This window comes from Plutella xylostella, chromosome 6 (genome assembly GCF_932276165.1).
Source record: "Plutella xylostella chromosome 6, ilPluXylo3.1, whole genome shotgun sequence".
NCBI classification, from domain to species: domain Eukaryota; kingdom Metazoa; phylum Arthropoda; class Insecta; order Lepidoptera; family Plutellidae; genus Plutella; species Plutella xylostella.
In genome coordinates this window covers 5,235,367-5,257,724 of record NC_063986.1, presented here as the reverse complement: position 1 = coordinate 5,257,724, position 22,358 = coordinate 5,235,367, and the positions used below count along the sequence as shown (strand labels likewise).

Sequence of the window (22,358 nt, the reverse complement as noted above, 5' to 3'; positions counted from 1 at the left end):
GTTATAACTCAATTAAGGACCACATTATTAATAAATTTGTTAGCTCACTGTGATGCTAATCGTAAATTTTAAGTAAAGTATAAGGTTTCTATATGTGAAAACCTTTAACTGGCATGTTTGTTACTATTAATTTAACTATTCCTAGTTCTATAATTCCATGCTGTTGGTTTTCCATGCTTCATTAATAAATAAATAAATCGATCCGAATAGCACAGTACAATAGAAAAACAGTATTTCGTACACGAAGAAATAACACTTACTCCTAAATATATTTCAGTCCATTACACCCACTTGAAGAAGAGCCAATATAATAATCCACATTTGACAGGGACTCAATGATACCATTGAAACTAAGTCCTTGTTTCACAATCTGCATAATCATTATTTTGTGGAGTAAAAATCGAGCAAGATTTTTATCACACAAATACGAACAAATCCTTAAAATTTTTTCAGTAAAACGTTGAAATTAGAGTCAATCAATCTTTGGTTGTGGCTTAAGCCGTGTGTGACTAAAACAGCAAATTCCGCCAATCACTATAGAAATAAAGACAAAAAAAAGTTTTCTTTTTATCCGTCAAAAGTGCCTCACTACACTGGCTCCACCACACCACAGTCCACTACCACTGACGGCCGCCTACTCAGTAGTCAGGTACAACCGGCGCTCGGGGCGGCGCAGGCGGCCGAGCGACACTCAGCGAGGCGGCGCGGGCCCGCAGTCTGCGAGCGGGGCGCGAGTGGCTTCGGAGCCGCAGGACGCCGCGTGTAGTTGCACTATGGAGGCTACTAGAGGGCTTTCGATGTCCGCTCCTGGGGGGAAATGGGGGGTTGAGTATAGGTTTTGGTTATTTGTATGTGGTGAAATCAAGTTTTTTGAGTCGATTATAATGACAGAACTTGAATGAACAACTTGTTTAGGTACATGTCTCAACTTACACATTGCATCATGACAGTAGACAAAATGGTGACCATCTACGCATGACATTGATAATTGTACTGACCAGCATGCACCTCGTGGCTGCTCTAAAATGCCTGTAACTAAATCACTTTCAACATGGCTAGGAAGCCAGTAAAATGGCTAATGTTTTGACAATGACACAGACCAGTATGTAGGTACTCCTTTGCTCTTCAAGGGACCGTGACTAGATCACTATGCACCCTATATCTTAGCCAGTAAATTCTCTAATGCACTGTCAAAGCTACGTACCAGCATGCACCTCCTCCCTGGTGAGCAGTATCTCCTGGCTGCTCTCCAATAAGCACTTCTTTCTCATCTAACTTTCTACCCTATGTCTTAGCCAACAAAGTCTCTAATGCATTGCTACGTACCGGCATGCACCTCCTCCCTGGTGAGCAGTATCTCCTGGCTGCTCTCGGGGGTCACGAGCACCACGCGGTGGTGTCGTGTCTGAAGCATGTTGGCTACCACCATCTGCGAACGGAATAAACAGGATTTAGAAGTATTATAATATATAAAGCTGGATTACCACTGACTGACTGATTGACATAGTAGTTCTCCCAGAAGGAGTCATTTTTTGATATAAAAATGTTTTAGGGAAATGTACAGGGTGCTCGGGTGAGTAGAGAAAAACCTCGACTTTTAAAAAAAAGTTGTAAAAAAAAAAAATTTTTTTTGTTCCTCCATTTTGGTGACCATACATTTTTTTATATTTCGAGGGTGTTTTCGGAATGTCTGACAGATTATAAAAAAATTATAAAAAAATAAAAAAACAAAATGGCGGCCGAGTTGCAGTGAGGTAAAGTTTAGGGCGTGTCAGACCCGACTTGAGGTGAATTGATCTCCCGGAAGGGGGGGAGGTGGGGGGATGGTGTTTTTTGTAAACGGTGGGGCACATGATGAAATTAAAGGGAAAATTCCAAAAAATGATTTATTTTTAATTACGGGGGGAGGGGAGATTTTTTTATAAAAACGTGTTTTTTCGGGGATTTTCAAAGCATTTTTTTATTGTGTTCGAGGCATTTGACAGGTTTGACTTGTATGGAGCGGTTGTGTAGTTTGATGAGTAGAGTTGCCATGTGAAATAATTTTCCCCATTTTAGGGTAAAAATTCGAGATTTTCCCCAAAAACATGAAAAGTAGAAATGGCCACTTTTGATTTTAAAATTTGATGCAGTTTTGTCGGAAAGACCCGTACTAACGACATTTGACCATTTATATTACTTTCGACTGGCAACCCTGGGCGATAGGCGAGATTATATTTTTTCGGATTTTTTTAAGTCGACCCAACTTGAGGTGAATTGATCTCCCAGAAGGGAGGCAGGTGGGGTGATGATTTTTTTTGGACATGGTCTGTTGTATGGTGCAATTTATGGGAAAATTGCGAAAAGTTGAAAAAACAAAATGGCGGACTGCTTTGGCGGCCATTTTGTAAAAGTGACTTTTTTCACGATTTTTGATTGAATTTTTCACATGTTTAGAGTGGTTGGGGAGATTTGTCTTGTATAGCGCATTTGTGTAGTTTGTAGGGTAGACTGTACCAGTTAAATAAAATTTCCCCATTTTTAGGGTAAATTTTGAGATTTTTCCTAAAAACATAAAAAATAGAAATAACCGTTTTGGATTTTAAAAAATGATGCAGTTTAGTCAGAAATGCTCATACTAATGACATTTGACTATTTTTATCACTTTCGGCTGGCAACCCTGAGAAATACGGGAGATTATATTTTTGAAAAAGTTCGACGTCGATTCAAGTTGAGGTGAATTGATCTCCCAGAAGGGGGGGAGGTGGGGTGATGTTTTTCTTTGTACATGGTTGGATATATGGTGAAATTCATGGGAAAATTCCGAAAACTGCAAAAATCAAAATGGCGGATGAAGTGGCAGCCATTTTGTAAAAGAGAAATTTTACATGTTTTAAGGCTATTTCACCTGTATTGAGTGGTCTGACAGTTTTGACTTGTAGAGCGCGTTTTTGTAGGTGGATGCATTTAGTTTTCTTATGAAATAAAAACTCCCCATTTTTAGGGAAAAAAACAAAATTTCCCTAGAAACATGAGAAATTATACATAAATATGCAATTTTATCGTTTTGTGATGGTCTGAGGAGATTCGAATGTATGGTGCGTTTGTGTAGTTAAATGCATAGATTTTTAATTAATAATAAAAAACTCCCCACTTATAGAAAAAAAAACAAAATTTCTCTAAAAACATAGGAAAATTTACATAAATATGCAATTTTGTCGTTTTGTGATGGTCTGAGGAGATTCGAATGTATGGCGCGTTTGTGTAGTTAAATGCATAGATTTTTAATTAATAATAAAAAACTCCCCACTTATAGAAAAAAAAACAAAATTTCTCTAAAAACATGGGAAAATTTACATAAATATGCAATTTTGTCGTTTTGTGATGGTCTGAGGAGATTCGAATGTATGGCGCGTTTGTGTAGTTAAATGCATAGATTTTTAATTAATAATAAAAAACTCCCCACTTATAGAAAAAAAAACAAAATTTCTCTAAAAACATGGGAAAATTTACATAAATATGCAATTTTGTCGTTTTGTGATGGTCTGAGGAGATTCAAATGTATGGCGCGTTTGTGTAGTTAAATGCATAGATTTTTAATTAATAATAAAAACTCCCCACTTATAGAAAAAAAAACAAAATTTCCCTAAAAACATGGGAAAATATACATAAATATGCAATTTTGTCGTTTTGTGATGGTCTGAGGAGATTCGAATGTATGGCGCGTTTGTGTAGTTAAATGCATAGATTTTTAATTAATAAGAAAAAACTCCCCACTTATAGAAAAAAAAAACAAAATTTCCCTAAAAACATGGGAAAATATACATAAATATGCAATTTTGTCGTTTTGTGATGGTCTGAGGAAATTCGAATGTATAGCGCGTTTGTGTAGTTAAATGCATAGATTTTTAATTAATAATTTAAACTCCCCACTTATAGGGAAAAAAAATATACAAAATGTAAATCAACTTTACCACAGTGTAAGTGCCGAGCGCAGCGAGGCCATAGTGCATCTACAAGCTATACCAAAATAAAACCAGCCGAGCGCAGCGAGGCATCCGACAAGTAACCCTGCCATAAAGGAAAGAAATCCAAGCGAAGCGAGGCATTACGTATCATAATTATCAATATCAATAAAGAAAAACTACGGGAAAAGTCCCGTTTAAGAAGTGGAAAGCCGAGCGAAGCGAGGCAAAACAACCTAAACCATCAGTCCAAAACCTAGAGAGCCGAGCGGAGCGAGGCAAAACTACTGAAACCAACATCCGAAAACCCGAAGAGCCGAGCGAAGCTAGGCAAAACAACCGATAAACAGCGAGTGCCTATGATATAAAACACAATAAACAGCAAGTGCCTATGTAACTGCAGAGCCGAGCGAAGCGAGGCAAAACAACCGAGACTACCATTCCGAGACCTGGAAAGGAGCCGAGCGCAGCGAGGCAAAACAATCCAAACCACCATACCACAAACCTTGGAGAGCCGAGCGTAGCGAGGCAAAACATTTCAAAAACATTATACCACAACAACTGAAGAGCCGAGCGCAGCGAGGCAATACAACCTAAGTATACCCTTACCGTAAAAGAGTAGCCGAGCGAAGCGAGGCAAAACAATGTAAACCACCATACCGCAAACCCTGGAGCGCCGAGCGAAGCGAGACAGCACTACTCATACCCTTGTCAACAGAATTATACCTATAACCTGAGAGCCGATTGTGACTAAGAAATATCTTGAATGAATAAAAAAAAAGACAAAGTGTATGTTTGGGCGTTTATAGCTCCAATTATGGATTAAATTGAAGTAAAACATAGTTCTGTAAAAATAGTCTTAAACAGCAAACCCACGTAAGAAATTAATGAATAAAAAAAAAGCCTGTGTATTTCTTTTCTATGAAAAAGTTTATCTTCAGGACAGAGTAAACTAATAATCGAGATACTAGAAAAACGCGCGAATGGGGGTGACTCAGACTTATGAGGTATTAAAAAACCCAATATTTGTACACAAAACGATGTCATCTCGATACTAGGTAAAGTTTACGAAACCAAAAAATGACCATACAGATCAGTTTCTCTACCGTATTTGTGTGAGACAATCCGTAATTCATAATGAAAATAGTTTTCAAGGCAAATATTCCTGTGTAGTTTTTTTATGTAAAGCCAAATTCAAGAAATATCTGTTGTACACTCCCGGGCAATGAAAAAGTTCCACTCACAAAATGCCGACACCATACGGCCCCAATTTTTACAAAGATTTAATTTAAAATTGGAACAAAATATTACCGTTTTTAGTTAGTAATATCCTGACGCTCTGTTAAATGTACGTAAATGTTGCAGAAGACGGCATAAAGCTAGATTTTTCCGTTTAGCTTTTCTCAGTGGAACCTTTTCATTGCCCGTCAGTGTATTATGGCAAAGTCAATACCCATCTGTTACCAAATTTCATACTGAAATTACATTTCAAGGGAAAACTAAACCCCATAAAATATTCGATACGTTACAGTCAAGTGAATAACCGTATCTCACCAAAATTCATACTGAAAACCGTATCCCACATAAATAAAATCATCAGTACGCCTGTTATAATGAAAATCATAGTGAAAACAGTTTTTAAGTCATAACAAAACGGAAGAAAGATTTGCTACGGTATATTCAAGTCAATACCCTGCTGAAACTGAAATTCATACTGAAAACTGTTTCCCAGGTCAAACAAAATAATCGTCAGTTACGCTATAATTAAAAAAATCATAGTGAACACAGTTTTCAAGGCATAACAAAACGCAAAAAAGATTTGCTACGGTATATTCAAGTCAATACCCTGCTGAAACTGAAATTCATACTAAAACTGTCTCCCACCTAAACCAATAGCATCAAAGCACCGCGCGGCTGCTTGCAGCCCGCGCCACAACGCGACCTCTAGTTATAATATATATAGCTGGATTACCACTGACTGATTCATTGACATGATTGTTCTCCCAGAAGGAGCCATTTTTTGATATGAAAATGTTTTAGGGAAATGTACAGGGTGCTCGGGTGAGTAGAGAAAAAATCCGACTTTTTAAAAAAAGTTGTAAAAAAAAAAAATTTTTTTTGCTCCTCTTTTTTGGTGACCATACATTTTTTTATATTTCGAGGGTGTATTAAGAGTGTCTGACAGATTATAAAAAAAATATAAAAAAATAAAAAAACAATATGGCGGCCGAGTTGCAGTGAAGCAAAGTTTAGGGCGTGTCAGACCCGACTTGAGGTGAATTGATCTCCCGGAAGGGGGGGAGGTGGGGGATGGTGTTTTTTGTAAACGGTGGGGCACATGATGAAATTTATGGGAAAATTCCAAAAAATGATTTTTTTTTAATTGCGGGGGGAGGGGAGATTTTTTTATAAAAACGTGTTTTTTCGGGGATTTTCAAAGCATTTTTTTATTGTGTTGGGGGCATTTGACAAGTTTGACTTGTATAGAGCGGTTGTGTAGTTTAACGAGTAGAGTTGCCATGTGAAAGAATTTTCCCCATTTTTAGGGTAAATTTCGAGATTTTCCCCAAAAACATGAAAAGTAGAAATGGCCACTTTTGATTTTAAAATTTGATGCAGTTTTGTCGGAAAGACCCGTACTAATGACATTTGACCATTTTTATTACTTTCGACTGGCAACCCTGCGCGATAGGCGAGATTATATTTTTTCGGATTTTTTTACGTCGACCCAACTTGAGGTGAATTGATCTCCCAGAAGGGAGGCAGGTGGGGTGATGATTTTTTTTGGACACGGTCTGTTGTATGGTGCAGTTTATGGGAAAATTCCAAAAAGTTGAAAAAACAAAATGGCGGACTGCTTTGGCGGCCATTTTGTAAAAGTGACTTTTTTTCACGATTTTTGATTGTTTTTTTTACATGTTTAGAGTGGTTGGGGAGATTCGTCTTGTATAGCGCATTTGTGTAGTTTGTTGGGTAGACTATACCAGTTAAATAAAATTTCCCCATTTTTAGGGAAAATTTTGAGATTTTCCCCAAAAACCTGAAAAATAGAAATAACCGTTTTGGATTTAAAAAAATGATGCAGTTTAGTCAGAAAGGCTCACACTAATGACATTTGACTATTTTTATTACTTTCGGCTGGCAACCCTGAAAAATACGGGAGATTATATTTTTGAAAAAGTTCAACGTCGACTCAACTTGAGGTGAATTGATCTCCCAGAAGGGGGGAAGGTGGGGTGATGTTTTTCTTTGTAAATGGTTGTATAAATGGTAAAATTAATAGGAAAATTCCGAAAACTGCAAAAATCAAAATGGCGGATGTAGTGGCAGCCATTTTGTAAAAGAGAAATTTTACATGTTTTAAGGCTATTTCACCTGTATTGAGTGGTCTGACAGTTTTGACTTGTAGAGCGCGTTTGTGTGTTTAGGTACGCTTAATTTTTCTTTGAAATAAAAACTCCCCATTTTAAGGGAAAAAACAAAATTTCCCTAAAAACATGGGAAATTTTACATAAATATGCAATTTTATCGTTTTGGGATGGTTTGAGGGGATTCGAATGTATGGTGCGTTTGTGTAGTTAAATGCATACAATTTTAATTTAAAATAAAAACTCCCCACTTCTGGGGAAAAAAATCAAAATTTCCCTTAAAACGTATAAAAAATTACCAACATTAGCAATTTCACCCCGTTGAAGTGGTCATACAGATTTATGGTATATGGCGCATTTGTGTAGATAAATACAAACAATAATTATTAAAAATAAAAACCCCCCACTTGTAGGAAAAAAAACTCAAAATTTCCCTAAAAACGTACAAAAAATTACCAACATTAGCAATTTCACCCCGTTGAAGTGGTCAGACAGATATATGGTATGTGGCGCATTTGTGTAGATAAATACAAACAATAATTATTTAAAATAAAAACTCCCCACTTGTAGGGAAAAAATCAAAATTTCCCCAAAAACGTAGAAAAAATTACCAACATTAGCAGTTTCACCCCTTTGAAGTGGTCAGACAGTTTTGTGGTATATGGCGCATTTGTGTAGAAAAATACAAACAATAATTATTTAAAATAAAAACTCCCCACTTGTAGGGAAAAAAACAAAATTTCCCTAAAAACGTATGAAAAATTACCAACATTAGCAATTTCACCTCTTTGAAGTGGTCAGACAGATTTATGATACATGGCGTATTTGTGAAGATAAATACAAACAATTATTATTTAAAATAAAAACTCCCCACTTTTAGTGGAAAAAATATTTTCCCTAAAAACATACAAAATATTAATCAACTTTACCACAGATTAAGTGCCGAGCGCAGCGAGGCCATAGACCTCCTACAAGCTATACCAAAATAAAACCAGCTGAGCGCAGCGAGGCATCCGATCGACAAGTAACCCTGCCATAAAGACAAGAAATCCCAGCGAAACGAGGCATTACGTATCATAATTATTATTATCAATAAAGAAAAACTACGGGAAAAGTCCCGTTTAAGAAGTGGAAAGCCGAGCGAAGCGAGGCAAAACAACCTAAACCATCAATTCAAAACCTAGAGAGCCGAGCGGAGCGAGGCAAAACTACTGAAATCCACATCCGGAAACCCGATGAGCCGAGCGAAGCGAGGCTAAAGCGCAATAAACAGCAAGTGCCTATGTAACTGCAAAGCCGAACGAAAGAGGAAAAACAACCGAAATTATCATTCCGAGACCTAGAGAGGAGCCGAGCGAAGCGAGGCTAAACTACTTTAATCACCAACTGCCAGTTTGACTGGAGAGCCGAGCGCAGCGAGGCAAAACAATCCAAACCATCATATCTCAAACCTTGGTGAGCCGAGCGCAGCGAGGCAAAACATTTCAAAACATCATACCACAGCCACTGAAGAGCCGAGCGCAGCGAGGCAATACAACTTAAGTATAACCTTACCGTAAAAGAGGGGCCGAGCGAAGCGAGGCAAAACAATGCGAACCACCATACTTCAAACCCTGGAGAGCCGAGCGAAGCGAGGCAACACTTCTCAAACCCTCGTCAACACAACTATATAACCTGAGAGCCGATTGTGACTAAGAAATATCTTGAATGAATAAAAAAAAAGACAAAGTGTATGTTTGGGGGTTTATAGCTCCAATTATGGATTAAATTGAAGTAAAACATAGTTCTGTAAAAATAGTCTTAAACAGCAAACCCACGTAAGAAATTAATGAATTAAAAAAATCCTGTGTATTTCTTTTCTATGTAAAAGTTTCTCTTCAGGACAGAGTAAACTAATAATCGAGATGCTAGAAAAACGCGCGAATGGGGGTGACTCAGTTTATAAAAAAATGTAGTAAAAGTAAAAAGTATATAAAAAAAAAAAAAAAAAAAACACGCACTCACGCCTTGTACTTATGTACTCCCTTGCGGGGTAGGCAGAGGTGCATTGCTGCACCCACTTTTCGCCAGAGTGTATGTTAGTCCCAATGTAATAGGGGGCGGGCCTATTGCCATTTTACGGGCACATCCAAGACCTGAGAACAAATATCTGTGTTTAAACAAATATCTGCCCCAGCCGGGAATCGAACCCGGGACCATCGGCTCAGTAGTCAGGGTCACTAACCACTACGCCATTCGGTCGTCTATGAGGTACTGACTCAGTTTATGAGGTATTAAAAAACCCAATATTTGTACACAAAACGATGTCGGCTCGATACTAGGTAAAGTTTACGAAACCAATTTTTTTTCATATAGATTAGTTTCTCTACCGTATTTGTGTGAGACAATCCGTAACAGGAACCAATTTTTTTGAGTACGAGTACGGGATGGAGTGTTGGGATATGGTCCGAATGTTTGGATGCGTCTTTGACTTGAACACCAGAAAGATCCGCTACGTCATTGTAAAGTTTACCTTCTTGAATTTTCCTACTGGTATTTTTAAGGCGAAATGAATACCACTAAACTAATTATAATAGCAACATTTCATAATAAGAAAATCATAAGCATAAAGCCATAAGTATTCTTCACTCAAATTTGAATACAAAGGAAAACGCCAGAAATTTGGTATATTATAAGTAAAGCCAGCTGACCGATTATTATACTTAAAAAACTGTTTTGAAAACAAAAACAAAAGCATCAATACCGACATGATATCGAAATTCATAATGAAAATAGTTTTTAAGGCCTTACAAAACGCAAGAAAGATTTGCTACAGTATGTTCAAGTCAATACCCTGCTGAAACCAATATTCATACTGAAAACGTATAACTACCTAAAACAAAATCATCAGTAGGTACCCCTTTAATATAGAAATTCATAGTGAAAACAGTTTTGAAGGCATAACAAAACGCAAGAAAGATTTGCTACGGTATGTTTAAGTCAATACCCTGCTGAAACTGAAATTCATACTGAAAACTGTTTCCCACGTCAAACAAAATCGTCAGTACCCCTTTAATAAAAAAAAATCATAGTGAACACAGATTTTAAGGTGTAACAAAACGCAAGAAGGATTTGCTACGGTATAGTCAAGTCAATACCCTGCTGAAACCGAAATTCATACTGAAAACTAATCCCACCTAAAATAAAATAAAATCCCCTTTAAAGACATTCATAGTGAAAACAGTTTTTTTAAAGTCATAACAAAACGCAAGAAAGATTTGCTACTGTATATTCAAGTCAACACCCTGCTGAAACCGAAATTCATACTGAAAACTGTTTCCACGTCAAACAAAATCCTCAGTACCCCTTATATAACGAAATTCATACTGAATACAGTTTTTAATCCAAAACAAAACACAACAATGACTTGCTACGGTTTGTTCAAGTCAATACCCTGCCAAAACCGAAATTCATACTGAAAACTAATCCGAACTGAAATAAAATCATCGGTACCCCTTTAATAAAGCATTCATAGTGAAAACAGTTTTTAAGGCGTAACAAAACGCAAGAAAGATTTCCTACGATATGTTCAAGTCAATACCCTGCTGAAACCGAACCGAAAGCATCAAAGCACCGCGCGGCTGCTTGCAGCCCGCGCCACAACGCGACCTCTAGTTTAATAATAATACTAATAACATTTACGCGTTTGATTGGATGTTTATTATTCTTTCAAACAAAAAATACTGAATGGATTTTTATGAATTTTAATAAGTTTGTATACTACTTGGTATAGGATTTTCACCCCGAATTCCCACGGGTATTTCTTAAGGCGAAGCGAAGATCGCGAGCAACTGCTAGTTTAATTGTAAACCTGTCATGCTTTCAAATTTTCATTTTTAGATACAAAAAGACAAAAACTGTTTTAACATCAGAATTACTTTTATATACTATGCTCTTATATACTACAGATATTACCGATTTCCGCAACTTTTACCTCACTTCAGATAACCAAGTTACTTAGCCCTATCTTTTCCAAACATTTCCCCCTCACCTTATGCTTATATTTATCCAGCGCGGCCCTCGCCTTGGGTATGAGCAGGTTCTCATCGGTCTCCAGCTTGAAAGAGACCACGTAGGCCGACGGCATCCACAGGTTGACTAGTGGAGCCAGCATCTTGGGCACCAGGTGAAGCTGGATGACGGGCGCGCCGCTGCCTGACTGCATCTTGTGGGTTGGCTGAAATAGACCAATAGATAGGTCATCATTGGCCACACCATCTACAGAGTGTTGCAAAAAGGGTACCTATACTAAGCCGAAACCATTCGGGCTTAGGTATAACATGCTGCACATGCTGGTTTCGGCTTAGTATACCCTTTTTGCAACACCCTGTATATAGATTATTGTTGCAGCGCTCGTGGGTTATGAATAGATAGGTAGGGAATGAGTATTTGGAAGCAAGTAATATAACACTATCAAAAGTTACATTTCCCCGTTGGAAAATGGCATTGCCTGACCAATCAGATAATCATAGCGTCGATATTTTATAAACAAAATACGTTTGGGCTAAAATGTTTCAAAGCAAAAACGGTATGTGATTTCAGTCACGTATACAGTCTACTTTGAAGTACTTTGAACAAAGACGAAAAGTTCTAGTTTTGACCAAAACTTACTAGTGTTTTTAGAAGGCCGTGGTCTAACACAGATTTTGTTTATGCCAGGCTCTGATTTACATATCCAAAAGTCGTAGGACAAAAGTTATCCAACTAAAACCCTTGTATATAATTAATCGCGTTTCGGCTTAATATAGCTACCTATTTCTTTTTGAACGCCCTGAATCCTATCACTCACCACGCGGTCCTTAGGCACATAGAAGTCCGACACCGCGGCGGCTAGATACAACACGGCGCGAGGGCCGAGCGCGCTGAGCGACTCACAAGCGGCTCGCAACAGCCAGAAGTATTCCGACACCGTGGTGAACGCCACGTGCAGGATCGCGCCGGCTGAGTGGGCGGCTTTGTACCGGAGTAGGACGGGCGCTAGCACGTCCACGCTGTCTGGCTTCACTGGAGAAGGAAAGGATTGTAAATGCAGGTTATTGTGGGTAGTATAAGTGGATATCTATATCGCCTAACCTATGCTCATTTCGTCTGATAAACTTAAGTCTTTATTAACGTCAATTTAACCAATGATAGCGTTTAATTACATTAGGTACCTACTCTCCGTTCGTAAAGGGTCTATTCTAGCAGCATTATAGAGTAACATTCAGCACATAAACATACTTAACTATGAATTTCTGACCAAGTCTGCTATTAAAACTAGATTCACTACAGTCATAGTATATAAAGCTAAGTCCCTTCCGGAGTGTGTATTTATGCTTAGTTCTTTAAAACTACAGAACGGATTTTGATGCGTTTTTTTTTTAAATATACCGATTAAAGAGGAATGTTTTATATAAGAATTTAAGACGTACAAAGCTGCGGTAAAAAACTATAATATTATAATGTAAAAAAAGGTGAATAACCTACCTGTGATGGTGGTATTCGGCCCTCTCTCCTGTATGTCGAGCATGTCGAGCAGCTTCTGCCCGGTGAAGTGTCGCGTGAACGGCTCCAGCGATTTCTGCCGGTGCATGAAGATCACCGCGTAGCTGTCGGTGATGGAGGGTGAGCGCGGGAAATAATGTAGAAAATCATTTCAAATATAGTAGGTATAGCTAATTTATCGAATCAACTATTTACACACCTACCTACACATAGGTAAGTTAGTTTCACTGTATGTTTTTTTTTTGGGAAACATGACCAACAGATGATGGTTATACTTTTTGAATATTTGTCGATTATCACAGGGCGCAGGGTTCTCCAAAGCCAAATGTACACCACGGCATGATGCGATCAAAAGATCTTGCCTCTTTTCCACATATACAGGGTGTCCCAAAAGTCAACGTCATCCCTTAAAGGGCTGATAGGTCAGCTCATGAGAGGCCAGAATATCACATTATGACCTTAGTAAAAACTCGATAATTTTCGAGATATTGACACTTTTATACATTTGCTGAAAATCGACACCTTGGATCAGTTTTTTGCGTGCCACCGGTACAAAAATCCATATTGTTAGAATTTGTTTGGTGTTGCATCACCCTTTATAGCCCTGCTATTGATCTCAGTCAAAAAAAAATATCGAGTAATGCTGTATGTTTAAAAAAAACACAGTTTTCAAAGTCATAAAAGGTAATCGTATTTTTTTATAAACAACTTTGACTCTACATACTGTAAAAAAAATATACCACGCAAACCTGGCACCTTATTTGAAAAGATTGCTCATTTAATGCAGTTTCCAAAATGGTATAAAACGTTGCTATTGTTTCAATTAACAAAAAGTTATTGCTATTTTAGTACAAAACGACCTCGATGTAAAATTGTTTGAAGGAAATTTATCTGACTGAATTTATTAAGGGTAAGTCATGTTGGAATGAGTAAAAGTAAAATAGGTGGTGGAGTCAGCCGTGACAACATAGATGACGCAAAAATAGCTAAGAAAAAACTTACCAAACTCTTATAAAACATATTTTGCGTTTAAAAAAAAAACAAACATTTATTGACTTTTATTTTTATTTCTCAAAATTATAACACCACATTATTATATTAAATACATAACCAGCACAAAATAATACTCATTAATGGTCATAATCATAATTTTGAGAGTTTGCTTTTGATTAACAATAACTTTAAAATAAATAACAAGTAATTAGAGGTAATGTTAATGACAAACTGATCTGTCCCTTTTTTGGATACTGTGGGTGTACAATGTACATGTGTAAGCGTTTCACTTGTACAATATCACACATTAGCACTACTCAGGAATGTACGTTACCATGCGCTACATTTATGGGTAATGTGGAGTTGCTATAGTCCACTTTTTTCGAGAAAGATACTCAAAATGCGTTTTTTTTATTAACTGTGACAACGTTGTCTCTTTTGCCACTCCCGGCCACACCACCTATTTTACTTTTACTCATTCCAACATGACTTACCCTTAATAAATTCAGTTAGATAAATTTCCTTCAAACAATTTTACACCGAGGTCGTTTTGTACTAAAATAGCAATAACTTTTTTGTTAATTGAAACAATAGCAACGTTTCGTACCATTTTGGAAACTGCATTAAATGAGCAATCTTTTCAAATAAGGTGCCAGGTTTAAGTGGTATATTTTTTTTACAGTATGTAGAGTCAATGTTGTTTATAAAAAAATACGATTACCTTTTATGACTTTGAAAACCGTGTTTTTTTTAAACATACAGCATTACTCGATATTTTTTTCGACTGAGATCAATAGCAGGGCTATACAGGGTGATGCAACACCAAACAAATTCTAACAATGTGGATTTTTGTACCGGGGGCGCGCAAAAAACTGATCCAAGGTGTCGATTTTCAGCAAATTAATAAAAGTGTCAATATCTCGAAAATTATCGAGTTTTTACTAAGGTCATATTGTGATATTCTGGCCTCTCATGAGCTGACCTATCAGCCCTTTAAGGGATGACGTTGACTTTTGGGACACCCTGTATGTATTTTGCGGACAGACGCCGCCCTATTAGTAGCTACTACTAGCTACTAAACCTGTTACTGAGTGAACTGATGTGATAGGATGGCCAGTATAACTATGTCCAATGATTATTTCTAAGAGAAGAATAGATTATTTACTTCGTGGTGGTCCCTGCACCAGACTCAATCAAATGGAACCCTACTCCCACTAAACTTCGATATTCGAGGCGATATTTACCCATGTTCGAGGAAGTACTCGGCGGAGGCGGCGCCGCGCTTGCCCGCGCTGAAGTTGTCCACGAACCGCACCGTATTGTGTTCCAACGGGACCGTCGTGCCGCCCGACTGCAATGCACACAAACCATCAATGAACTAACTATTCATTGTAACTTGGTAGTCTTGACTGTGAGTTCTCAACTGTGCGCCTTTCGTCTCAATAGTACTAGGGCTCCAGCACACATGCCACTGGCTACAACCACAAAACGCCGCTACTGACATGTTTCCTGTAATTTCCGTACATTTTATATGGATTTGCCGCACACGGTTGGCGCTGGTGGCGGCCACATGCTAGAAATCGTTTCTCTACAAAAGCTTGTCGTGGCGGCGTTTGTGGCTGTGGCCGGTGGCCCGTGTGCGGCGATCGGAACCTGGTGGCAAATTTGAAGGCGCCCTAACTCGCGCGGGTAGTATCTACGTGATATTTGCAGAAACCCCTCCCCCATGTCTTATTAACATTCGCGTAATAAGGTAAATGGAAATATTTTTACAGAATAGTTCTTGGGACTGAAGATTGTGTAAATTTTGGATTTCAATAATATTTTGCTATGAGCATAATAATAATAATATCCTCTTAGCGGAATTTCGACCACGGCGGCCAATCTCAATTGAGATCAGCCATCTACGCAGGAGTAGATTATAGTGCCCAAGTGTGTGCTCACTCTCATAACCCAATGGGACGGATTGACCGACACATATATGAGCATAAAACATATCAATAAATCCCTATAGGGCAAGACTATTATCACATGGTTAAATTGCGGTAAGTATCTTTTCAATACTACCCAGTACCGTTTATAAATACCACCCACTTAAACCATAGAAGGTACAATTAAAAGGTTAGAAATCTGATCAAATATTAAACTCAGAAACACTAGAATGTTCAAGGTAAAATCGATAGTGTTTATTTATATAAATAGTAGATAAGACGATTTGGCTAACACTAGGTTTTGTCATTTATATTCCCATGGGCATTTTGGGATAAATTGCATTTGAGTGAGTTTAAAGCTAAAATCCTTTTTTTTTTCTTTTTTTTTTCATATTTTGTTTGCCAACATGCAATCGGTTTAATATAACCATAAGCAGTTCATTTCGTTGTTTATGATTGGCTTTGCAGGCATACCCTTCCATTGTCAGGCTGCCTTCTTAATGTATTATTGGTCTATGTTATCCCAGATATTTTTTCTTTTTAGTCTTCTGGTGGGTACATTACTGGTAAGGTCAGTGGCCAGTTTGTTTGGGTGATTTACAATCCTGTCTCGGTAGGTTCTTGTAAGTTTTGCAACCTCCTCTTTCACGGTAGGCATTTTCAAATATTCATGCACCTCATCCATTCTGGTGAACCAGGGTGCATTTACTATGGCTTTGAGTACTCCGTTTTGAAATCTTTGTAGGATTTCAATATTTGTTTGGCTTGCTGTTCCCCACAGTTGAATACCGTAGGTCCACACGGGTTTCAGGACTGTTTTGTAACACAACAATTTATTTTCGAGTGATAGTCTAGATTTTCTACCCATAAGCCACTCCAGTGATCGGTATCTCTGATTTAGCTCGTCTCTTTTCTTCTGGATATGGCATTTCCAAGTTTGTTTCCTGTCTAAGTGGAAGCCCAGGTACTTAACAGTAGATTGATGGGGGAGCACTTCATTTCCAAGTTTCACTGGAGGGCAGTCTTTTTTCCTCAAGGTAAATGTGATATGATTCGACTTAGTTGCGCTAGCCTTTATTCGCCAATCTTTCATCCATTTATTAACTTTATCTAGATGGCTCTGTAACATTTCTGATGCCATATTGTTATTTTCATCGGAAGCAAGAACAGCGGTATCGTCTGCAAAGGTAGCGGTCATCACATTGTCTGATTCAGGCACATCAGCAGTATAGAGTAGGTACAGCGACGGTCCCAGCACTGAGCCTTGAGGAACTCCTGCATTGATCTCGTAGAATTCTGAGACTGAGTCATTAATCTTGACATAAAATATGCGATGTTCTAAATATGACTTTAGTAGTAGGTACAAGTTGTGGGGCAGTGACTTTTTCAACTTGTAGAGCAGGCCATTATGCCAAACCTTGTCAAAGGCCTGTTGCACGTCCAAAAATACTCCTGAGCAGTATTTCTTACATTCCAGAGCTTCCCTTATGTGTTCGCAGACCCTGTGTACTTGTTCAACAGTGGCATGGTTTTTTCTAAACCCAAACTGGTGGTCAGGGATAGTACTGGCGTCTTTTAGGCTTTGGTTTAATCGAGCACTGATTATTTTTTCTAGTACTTTCGATAGCACTGGTAGCAAGCTGATTGGCCGGTACGAGGAAGTCAGGTGCGGAGGCTTTCCAGGTTTAGGTACCATTTTTATCTGGGAGACTTTCCATACACGAGGAAAGTATGACATTCTCAATATAGCATTGAACAGTGTGGTTATAAATACTATTGCCTTTTTAGGAAGTTGTTTTAGTATCTCTGCTGTTATTAGGTCAAATCCTGGTGCCTTTTTTAGTTCCAGTAGTTTTATTATATTCCGGACCTCTGTTGGTGTGCAGTGTTGTAAGGGCAGACTGAGTTGTAGGTCAGATTCAAGAAACTTTCTAACTTCTTCATCTAATGTGTCTGTTCCCATGCTGCTGTTCGGTTGGAACACATCACTTAGGAATAAGCCATAGGCTTCAGCTCTTTCAGGGTCCGTCTTAGCCCACGTGCCACGATCCGTTTTTAGGGGATGTTGAGCCAGTTGTGGTTTGTTTCGTGAATTGACAGTTTGCCACAGGGAGTTTTCAACTTTTGCTGGAGTTTTGGCTGTTAAGTTTTCTAAGCGCTGTTGCAATGTGTCATTTTCAATTTCCACAAGAAACTTTTTTAGGCTTACTGCTGACTTGTTGTATTCCCGTTTATCTGCTGGATGCCGGCTATTCTGCCAAATGCGTCGAAGCCTACGTTTTTCTAAAACTTTCTGCTTAACAATAAACGGAACATTGGAGTGTGCTTTATTATTAGTTGATTTCTTTTGGGATGGAGTACTTGCCCATGCTGCTCTTTGAATGGATGTTATGATATGTTCGGTGGCAGAATCTATATCATCTTCACTTTTCAGACAAAGGTTGAGATTTAAGTTTTCATTAAGATGTCTCCTGAAGTTTTCCCAATCTGTGTGATTGTTGCACAGGTATGGATTGGCGGGACGTTCAATAATGGTATAGCTCAGAGTCGCTATGACTGGTGTATGATCCGAGGATGAGTCATGGCAGCTTTCTACTGACAGAAAGTGAGTCTGCACGCCTTTGTAGATGAAGAAGTCCAACAAATCTGGGAGTTTTTGTGGGTCAGTGGGCCAGTATGTTGGTTCACAGGTTGTGAGGGCATTAAGTTTGTGGTAGTCCATGCTCTTTTTTAAGTTGCGTCCTCGTGTTGTGGTGAGGCGTGATCCCCATTGTAGATTCTTTGCATTCCAGTCCCCTCCGACAATAAATCTATGACCAAGTGACTCGGAGAAACTATTGAAATCCTCTTCTGTAGTCTCCGGGTTTCTCTTTTGTTTTGGTGAGCAGTAGATGGATGTTACTGTGATTGGACTTTGTTTATCATGTATCATTATTGAAGTTGCCTGAATTTTTGTTGATCTATACTCTGGAAGTAATTGGTGCTGGATAGTATTTTTTATAATAATTGCAGTGCCTGCATGGGAGGTGTTATCAGGGTGGTACGTAGCATAGGTACTATACCCCTCCAAATTAAAAGGTGTTTTTTCTGTTAGGTGAGCTTCAGATATAAGAAGTATATCAAGTTTTTGAATGTTCAGTAATATTTTAACTTCTTGTTTTTTACCAATCAGTCCGTTCACATTCCAAGTTGCAACTCGTAGGGCCATATTATTTGACTAACTTGTTCACGATGGTTGTCAAGAGACCCATTAAGGTACTCATGTGATCAATAAGGCGATCTAATTTCTTCGTTTGTTCCGAAAGTATTGTTTCAAGGCTACCTGTCACTCCCGCTGTGGCTTGGGCATACCTTTTTGTTTCCCAGATTTGGTGTGTATTCATCAGTGCCTGAATTTGGTTCCTCGGGGTTCTTACTTTCTTGTTGGTTTGGCTTGGCTGATTTGTTGTTTATTCTAGAGCCAAATTTCCTCCTCTCAATTTCTTTGAAAACTCTGCATCCTCTGTAGTTGGCAGCATGATTTTCTAGGCACAGGGCGCACTTGGCTGGTTCTTGTCTGTCCTTTTTAGGACAGTCCGCTGTGTTGTGGCTTTCAGCACACTTAACACACCTGTATGGCCGCATACAGTAGTTCTTGGTGTGACCATATTGTTGGCATCTCTTGCATTGGGGGATTGTGTTTTTCCGTATTGGATCTTCTATTTTGACACTCGTGTGATAGATATATTTAATATTTTTTACTTCACTATTATTGGGCCCAGGTTCTAGGTTAACAAACCAGGTTGACAGTGGTGTCTTAGTGGATCCATGACGTGCATTTATGATTTCCCCTTTAACTGTGTTTCCAGTTTCCTCTATAACGTCTTTTATGGCTTGAATAGGTGTTGAATGGTGAAGGTTTTTTATGACAATCCTACACGGTCTCTCACTTTTTGGTACAAAGGTGTGACCAATCAGTTGTTTTTCACGAACCACTGCCATTATCTTTTTGTATGCATCCATATTTTCAGTAGATACTCTCATTTGGTTTTTGGTGACAATCTTGAATGAGTATTGCGTTTTATCTAATACCACTTCAATGGTCTCTTTCAGTTTTGTTACATTTTTAATGCCATATAGCATAATTGGTGGTGGCTTCAGCGTTTTCGACGTAACTTCAACTTGAGGAGCATCATCAACATTGAGTGCAGAGTATCTATTGTAAGATCGAAGATCCTGTTTTTCTGGTGACGGTGTACTTAGTCTCTTCCTTTTGTACCTATTTTGATGTTGACGGAGTATTGGGATTGTTTGCCAGTCATTTTCATCCTCACTATTTTGATTCTGGGGATCGAGATTAATTTTGGCTGATCCCGAGCTTTTCAGCAGTTTGCCTGCGGCATCTTTTGGGTTTTCACCAGTAGCTTTGACTTTCTCAGAGGCCTGGACAGCCACCTCCGAGAAAGAATCTACCATATGGGAGGTAATTTTATGCAATGGCAACACTAATACATTGACATGTCATTTTGACAGCTGATTTTTGAACGCACTCTCCTGACAATGGTAAATAAATGAGGGTAGAAAAATAAATTAGGCCTTTCAAATGACTATCGCGAATTTTGTTTGCACTATTTTTGGTTGAAATACGGCAAATCACTCGCGGATAACACTTTCACAAATGTCCAAAGTATTTGTCTACACTTTTTTGTTGGTTTAAGATCACAATATCACTGTTTACACACAAAACTGAATTTAACTTCAAGAGCAGGTTTTTGTTTGCTTGACAGTTGACAGCAGCCTGAAGCCTGAAAGCTAAAATCCTAACAATTTTGAGTGGAAGACAAAGTTTTTGAAATGCAACAGAAACACTATAGCTTATTAAAAAAATAACTTATGGCATATAACATAATTATAATTACAGTGTGTATGTATAAGTATTGATTATGTGTAGGTGCCTACCTATACAGTATAGAAAAAAAGAAGTGGCCAGTCAGATTAGTGTCAATCATAGACTGCCTGGATGCACTTGTGGAGGCTCATTTCATTTACCTGATGTAACAGTATAAGTATATTATTATTAATAATAAGTTGTAGACTTACAGTAACAAGTACAATCTTGTGCCCATGGCGATCGTGCCGTTCACAGAATTCTTTCAGCAGGGAGCGGTTGTCCTCGAAGTCAGTCGGTGGCAGATGCACCGCAAAGAAGTGCTCCCATGACCCCTCCTCTTCCATCATGCTAGTGAGATGGTTCACCTAGATTCAGGATATACATTAGACTGAAGTAGTAACACAAGTTAAACTATATCAAAGTTAAAATAAAATTTCTGCCACTCATTCCATGATAGTCCTATAAGGAAGTTTGTTTTTTATCCAGTCCAGTATGTGTATTATGTAGAAATATACCATACTACATTTATGTAGTGGCTAACCATGATTTTTTATATGATCCTTTACTACTCTGAATACTTATCAATTTTTACTGGCATATTTTACCCTACATATTAACTTAGTACAATATTCTGGACCTATCCCTAACTTATTCCTTGTTCTACATAATTATGAGTATTCATACCTAGTTTACTACAAGATGAAAAACCACTTGTTAGGACACTTGTTTTATCTATGGAACACTGGCAGCATCAACTAGAAGACTGCTATTCTAACTATTGAACAATATTATTTGGGTGGTGGCAGCAATAGCTATGTCGTGTTTGGAAATTAACCGCATTAGGAAGTTTTTGTATGGTTTCCTTAGCGAGTAAATACCTACTTTGTCGTTTAACAACGAGATTTGTCAAGTCAAGCCATTCTGGATGACAAATACGCTCAGTGATAATTTGTGTACTCACCTGACCCTAATAAAATAAAGTTAAACAGCTATTACACCGTGATGTTTACATGGGGGTGTGTGCTTCCTTCGTTATGTAAGCAACAAAAGTCCACAATTTTATTTACACGCCTGGTTTATTAGAAAATCAATCCAATGATGGGTGACTTGTACTAGGTCAAGACTTACAAGGCTATCTGCAGCTATTTATACAGTTCTTACCTTCGGTAAACGTTTGTTTGCGGTGCTTGTAGCTGTTGCTTAGACACGGTTCACAGTTTGACCTTTCAAGGGTTTATTTTTGTCGAGAAATATTGAAAAGAAGACGACCACAGCCCGCGGCGACTTCGCTAAATTATCAATCGTTATCAACTGACATTGACAGATGTCATGTCACTATCAGTCACATTCATATGACATCTGGAAATACTGTCTGTGGTTTCTTTGACTCAAAACAATAACATCTAGGTACAAGTTAGATTCAATCCCTTTTTCTGAGGATATGAAATCTGGGAAGGCAGGGAGGGAATATAAAACAAGTTAGTACCCACAGTTAGAACCTAAGTATTCATAGAACTTTAATATATAACATTATATTATAAAGTACTTATAACATTTTAGTAGAAAGACTACACAGTAGTCATAATATATTATAAGTTTACTATCGAATAACATTTTGTTACAAGTATCTTTATCGGTATGTACAATATACTTACATACTAACCCCCTTATTCATAAAAAAGTTACTGGACGGATCAACTATTGAACTGTTTTGTCACTCTCTGTCAAA

The 22,358-nt window shown here is 38.1% G+C and overlaps 1 protein-coding gene across 1 annotated transcript; it reads right to left on the bottom strand.

Annotated features, from left to right (window-relative positions):
• Positions 1 to 592: 592 nt before the first annotated feature.
• On the bottom strand, positions 593 to 21,953 carry LOC105396574 (phosphopantothenate--cysteine ligase). Its single transcript, XM_048621693.1, has 8 exons — positions 21,791 to 21,953; positions 20,839 to 20,994; positions 15,073 to 15,179; positions 12,818 to 12,939; positions 12,141 to 12,355; positions 11,343 to 11,528; positions 1,327 to 1,429; positions 593 to 807 (listed from the first exon to the last, which is right to left on the bottom strand). The coding sequence occupies exons 2-8, from the start codon at positions 20,974 to 20,976 to the stop codon at positions 692 to 694; spliced, it is 987 nt and encodes a 328-aa protein (XP_048477650.1). The 5' UTR covers positions 20,977 to 20,994; positions 21,791 to 21,953; the 3' UTR covers positions 593 to 691.
• Positions 21,954 to 22,358: the final 405 nt, after the last annotated feature.